The 6,488-nt window shown below is 42.1% G+C and overlaps 1 protein-coding gene across 1 annotated transcript; it reads right to left on the reverse strand.

Moving 5' to 3' along the window:
- Nucleotides 1–3,724: 3,724 nt before the first annotated feature.
- LOC145992498 (uncharacterized) lies at nt 3,725–4,069 on the reverse strand. The gene has a single exon (XM_083128879.1). It carries the CDS (start codon nt 4,067–4,069, stop codon nt 3,725–3,727), a length of 345 nt encoding a protein of 114 aa, XP_082985005.1.
- Nucleotides 4,070–6,488: the final 2,419 nt, after the last annotated feature.

The raw sequence follows: 6,488 nt of genomic DNA on the forward strand, positions 1-6,488 counted from the left end.
CCAGTCGAATCTGGTCATACCTCCATTTGAAAATAGGCAGTTCAACATCTGCGCGTGCATATATTATCTATGACTTGCACAAGATTCGAATGTTCGGGAATTAATCTGCATTTCTTAAAGATAACAAAATCAATAATTACGTAAACGTTTTGGCATTGGAAAAATATATTAGACAGGTACGTTATTTACAACTTTATTATTTTATGTAAATATTGTAAAAATCTAAATTGCATGATGTAATTATGTAAATCAATAGATACGTGCAAATATCGACCAAGTTTCCTTGGTATTATGTAAACAACCAGCTAGTATAAAAAGGAACCAGATTTCTTTATATTTCGCCTATCTTACCCGATTGCTGGTATCACAAGTCTACCTCGTAGGGAGAACTGGCCGGTCCTTTGTGGACGTTGCAATTTGCTTGGGTTAGTTTCTCATAAACCTGCTGCTTCGGCCCTGAGTTCTTGCGATACCAAAAAGCAACCGTGAATAATCTTGGAAGGGTTACCCGTTAAAGATTTGCACTCAGATCTGCATCAGTTAACCTGAATCCAAGATTGCCAGTGGATAAGTGATATTGTATACCGTGCATAAACGATAATAAACCCGACTTGGTAAATTTCTTATCTCTGGAAAACGGATTTCTTCAAATTTACAGGAGAAATTACTTACCGAATGTAGTTTCTTTATAGTTGTGAAAGTTCGGAGAAGTGTTTTTTCGCATCGTTCATTGAATTTTGCCGGTAAATCATCTATTTTTCGATATAAATGTGTGACCGATGCACGAAAGATCTTGCATCCACTTCCAGGTGGATGTAGCCTGTGTGTGATGACGTAATCACGGTCAATCCCGGTCAGTGTTTCCAAACACGTGTTTTTGCAACTGAAGAAGGCACGTTTCCGCAAATGGTTTGTGGGGCTATGTGTCAATGGTTCGTGGGGCTATGTGTCAAAGGTTCGTGGGGCTATGCGAGAATGGTGTGTGGGGCTACGCATATTTTTTTCTAAACATATTTTTAACTATTGTAACCTAAACGTGGCCCTACCTAACCTAACCTTACCGGAAATGGTTCGTGGGGTTATGTGTGAATCGTTCGTGGGGCTATGCGTCAATGGTTTGTGGGGTTACGTAGGTATTTTTGGGTGCAGTGGGGTGGAAACACTACATGCCGAGTACGGTAGTGAAACTGTGACCGCCATTTTGCGTGTTACCGAAGGCAAAAAGAAACGAAGAAAACTTACTCGATATGTGGCAAATAGAGCTTATTTCCGTGAAATAAGCGAAATGCCACCTTCAGCAATGTTTCTCAATGCAGAATACGTAAGTACGAATATTGAAATTAAATGAACTAGCAAAATTCAGGTGTTTTCCGGAGATGACAAATTTACTCCAGAGGTTATTGGAAGAAAGTTCCATACCCTTTCATTTCTAACTTAAGAAAGGTATAAAATCCGACACCAGTGACCAAGTCAGGGCCTGCAAATTACCCTAATAGCTAAGAACTGAGAAGTCCGATCAAGGGTAACTTAGCAACCCATCCTAGGTCCTAGAGGACCAGTGTAGGTGCGTGTCAAAGTGTACTGGTAGTGCTCTCTGAAAAAGCAGTGCAAGGCCCGTGTCCACACTGTGAACGGTGAAATTTGTAAATGAACACACACATGCAGCAGATGTTTGTGGACTGAACGCCGGAATACTATACACTGAAATGAAGACCAGTGCCAAGGAATCTGAAGAAAGAATTCAACAACTTTGGGGAGATTTTGGAGTCTGCTGAACCTGAAGTGGCATCTCATCTGCTGCCTATTGGCACGATGAAAATAACACTACGCAGAAAGAAGCAGCAGTGTATTACGGCGCATCCACTGCCTTTTTTGGGTCAAATTCCATCACGAAAATTAAAGTTTCCATTAGAATCGATGGGTCATTAGTAGGACTCGGAAGTTGAGGAAAAATCCTTTTTTTCCTAGTGTCCAAAGACGAGGCCCAACATAATATATGTTCATTTTGGGTCATTGTAGGCCAGAAAAAGGTGGGTTTTATTTGTCCTTTTTTGCCTTTTTCGGTGTTTTTTGGCTTATTGGTCCTGTTTTAGCCTTTTTTTGGTCTGAAAGGCTTTTTCTGCAACTTCACCTTCTTTCGACTACGTTTTTACTGCCCATTCTCAATTCGAATCATCATCAGATCATCACCATCACCTCTTAAACATCCTTTCTGTAGTAAATAAATAAAAAAATAAAAAATATATTTGAATCATCCCTGAAACGAGAGAAAAACATTTGTGGACGACTGAAGCAGGTACGGTACAAGATCCTTTAACCATAACTTGTCTGGAAGGTCGCGCTGTACGTGGCAACTTTCTCTTGTTTTGAAGCTTTCAGCACGGTGTATATGACCATATACATTAAATATACACTATCTACCAAAAAGTAATTGGGCACCTGTACAAAATGGTTGTCTGGTGGTGCGAACCCTGTTAGAACCTCGCGGAGCCACCTCTTGCTGCTATAACAGCAGCCACCCTGTCAGGCATGCTCTCGACTAGTTTGTGGAGGACGTCCATTGGAATGCGTCGCCATTCCTCTTGCAAGATCTCACTCAGTTGTACAATGGAATTTGTCCCGAGACCTCACCGCCGGCCCAGTGCATCCCAAAGGTGTTCTATGGGATTGAGATCAGGACTCTGTGCAGGCCAGACCAATCGGTGAACATTGTTGTCGACATACCACTGCATAGTAGTCTCCGAAACATGGCACCTAACATTGTCATCCTGGAAGTAACAGGGGTTCATTCCGTAAAAACGCCACAAGGTTGGGAGCATTTTATTGTCTAGTATTGTACAGTATGCCTGTAAGTTCATTGTGCCAGGAACAACCAGCAGTGGTCCCACACCGTAGTACGAGAAACAACCCCACACCATTACTCCAACACAGTGATGTGCGTCTACGCGTAAACAACGATAGTCTACATTCTACATGTAGACTATTTTATACACGTAGATTACGTAATCTATGTAAACAACATGGCGAAAGTTGATAACTTAGCAAAGGGCGCCGTGGAATTAAAAAAATTATACTGCGTATCAGTTGCTGATGTGTAAGGAGAACTTTTCATACTATTTCTTCCAAATTCGAACAATTTCTCACCTAGGAAGAAACCTAATATAGGAAATATTCTAGTGTTTTATGGGGAAAAGTCCACTCTTGCCTCACGACTGCCATCTGTTGTTGTTTTTTGCATACTATTCATCTTCTTCCATAGTTGGTAATAGAAGAGAAGATAAATTTTGTTGTAAATAGGGTTCTTTTCATTTCGTTAGGAACCAATATAGTTGAAAATGTCACTTTCCTTTCATGAAAGCCTTGAAAATTAATTTTAGTGCAATTTAGATTGTCTACGTAGTCTATTTAAACTACAACCCTATGTAATCTACGCGTAGATTACGTGTAGACAACGCATGTAGACGTAAACTTATAGTCTACGGCACATCACTGCTCCAACACCACGAAATTTCCTGGTAGACACTATACACTCTGGTAGAAGCCGTTCCCCGGGTAGCCGCCACATCCATACACGTCCATCAGACCGAAACAATGTGAATCTCGACTCATCGCTCCACAGAACCGCTTTCCACTGCTCCAGTGTCCAGTTGCGACGGTCCAAACACCACTTGAGACGCTGAGCTTTATTCACCTTGGTGATATGCGGCTTATGTGCCGCTGCTCTTCAGGAATATCCGAGTTGGTGGGCCTCTGTTCGCAATGTTCCAATGGAAACTGACGCCCCTGTTGCTGCCGTAAGCTCCTGTCTGATGGCAGCCATCGGCTGTATCCTGTTTTTGACAGTTTCACGTTTTAGGGTTCTCCGATCTCTGTAAGCCAGTTTTTTCGGTCGCCCAGAACGTTCACCTTTGTCACAATGTCCATGCACCTTCCACTTACGAAGCACAAATTCTATTGTTGATTTGGGCCTGTTTAACTTTGCGGCTATGTCCCTGCTAGACAGCCCACTGAGGTGGCAGCCCACAATTATGCCCTTATCGAACTCTGATAGCTCTGCACTACGCGCCATCTCTTTCACAAGTGGTTCTCTTGCTCACGGAACAACATGAAGGCCACACGAATCAAATTAGATACTAAATTAACCACCATCATAGGTGCCCAATTACTTTTTGGTAGATAGTGTATAATTGAAACTGAAGTTATTAATTAATTTGAATCACAATGTCCTTTTTTCCTTTTTTAGGTCCTTTTTTTATATTTTTAGGTCTTTTTAGAGGTCTTTTTTTGGCAATTTATAGGTCTTCAACTTCCGAGACCTATTCATTAGGTTCGAATGCGATGCGTTCCCCAGATTTAGTTAACAATGTATAGCTATGTAATAACATTTAAATTTCGTAACGTAAATCCATTGTTGTACACCGAGAAAGCTGAAGAATCTTTCGGTATCTCCTTACCTTTTTCATATGTTGTGTTTATCATGTCCATTACACCCTTGCACTCTTAACTTTTCCCCAAGGGCTCTTTCCACCCCTTTCATCACTTTAAGTTACAGGTTTTAGATAAGAGGATTTTTCCTCGTTCACTTTCAAGGGTGCAAAATGACCAATATGTGCCAACGCATCCAAAAATTTTAATCCATTCATTCTGTCATAAAAAATAAAATTCTTAACATACACCCGTTGTTGTATAAAATATTCTGTAATTTGTAATTCTGTAATAAAATTTAAAAATGTAGAACATAAACCCATTATTATACAAAATAATGTAATAACAATTCATAACACAGACCCGTTGTTGTATTGCAGGGTGTTTCACTCGCTCTCGGTACCTGATTTTTGCTTTAAAAACTCAAATTATGGTCATAAGGTAATGAAAATTGCTACCACCATACCTTGGTGTACGAGGAGCATGGTGACGTCATTGGAGATGGCGCCACAGTCTCTCTAGTCCTTGCGTCGGCATGAGCGTGCTTCTGGCCTAAGGACGTGTGCTCTCAGTCCGAGTTCTTGGCCCTGCTGTTGCGACGCACCTGTTCGGTTGAAAGTTCGTGCTTACAATCAGTGGTTCGTGATTACAGTACAGTAACAAGGCAGTACAGTATGAGTCGGTACTCTGTGGAACAGCGTGTGTTTATCGTTCTCACGCACTGGAAAACGGAGTCCATAAATGACTACCATGGAACTGCAAGACAGCATTCGGCGGGAAATTGACGCTGTGACTCCTGATATGTTGGTGGCTGGCTACCTTCTGTAATATGGACAGACGTGTGTAGGCATGCATTGATGCTAATGGCAACCATTTTCATCCTTCGCTGTGACGTCACCATGCTTCTCATACACCAAGGTATGCATGTAGCATATTTCATTACAAAATGACCAATAGTTTGATTTTTATAAGCGAAAATCAGGGGCCGAGAGCGAGTGAAACACCCTGTATACTAACTTTGTTTTGAGGGGTGCACTACTTTCATTAGATTTATTTTTTGTTTCAACTTACTTAATCATCTTTCTAGTGTCTCTAGCCTTCTTAAACCCGAAGGTTTATGTCTGCAGCCTTTCACCTGTCCCTATCGTGCTAGAGATCTTTCCATCCTTACCGATTTCCTTAGGCCCATCTCAACGTTATCCCTCCACCTTCGTCTTGGCCTTCCTGCTGGTCTCTTACCATCAGGTTTCCCAACAAGAAACCTGTAAACTCTCCCATTCGTGCCATTTCGTCTTTGAAGTTCTCTTTTAAAATTGGAGTGCGCATTACATTTAAGTAAATGCGGAAACATTAAAGCTATTTTAACGAACATATAGATGAAACAGAGCACCTTAATAAAAACAATTCAAACGAACGAGAAAGAAACGGCATGTGTATGTCCGAAGCACACAAGAGTGGGAAAAACAAGCAAAAGAAAAAAAAAGACGATGTTATTCTTCCCAACATAACTTCGCAAAGAGCAGTATGGCCGAAACATTTTTTTTTTTTTACCTTTTCCTTTTTTCGGTGGCCGCCCGATGCACGATCGGCGCAGGAATTCTCACACGTAGGGGGCTAAATAGTCGGTTGCTCGAGGGGCGGACCCCGCCAGATTACAGAGGGGGGCCCACCTCGTGACAAAACATCCACGGATGCCCCGCTGTAATTAAAGGCAGACACCGTCTCACGTGCTGCGGCCACTGCATGAGGATCCGGCTTCCGGAATTTTCGTGACCCCCTCGCGAGGGGGGGAGGGGGGACCGTGGCTCCGGGAGATGGGGCCTGAATACTAATATCGCCCCCTCCTCCGTTCACAGGTTCTGAAATCTTTTCTCTTCTTCTTTTTCTAGATGGCTCTTGCTGAGATGAAATCGTTCCCTGAATTACGGTAATCTTGTGGAAGGTTGGCGATGCCGATTCATTTTCGCTTTTCCATTCATTCGATGCTTGTGGGGGTTCGATGCTGGTGCACTGGGAAAAATTAAGCTGAACTCTGCAGTCAGCGTATCGAATCCCATCGCCTC

This window comes from Lepisma saccharinum, chromosome 9 (genome assembly GCF_977018435.1).
Source record: "Lepisma saccharinum chromosome 9, izLepSacc3.1, whole genome shotgun sequence".
Lineage (NCBI taxonomy): Eukaryota > Metazoa > Arthropoda > Insecta > Zygentoma > Lepismatidae > Lepisma > Lepisma saccharinum.

Bases quoted from the DNA above. Each gene is read 5' to 3' on its own strand.
- LOC145992498 (XM_083128879.1), bottom strand. From the start codon at position 4,069: ATGGCGCGTAGTGCAGAGCTATCAGAGTTCGATAAGGGCATAATTGTG.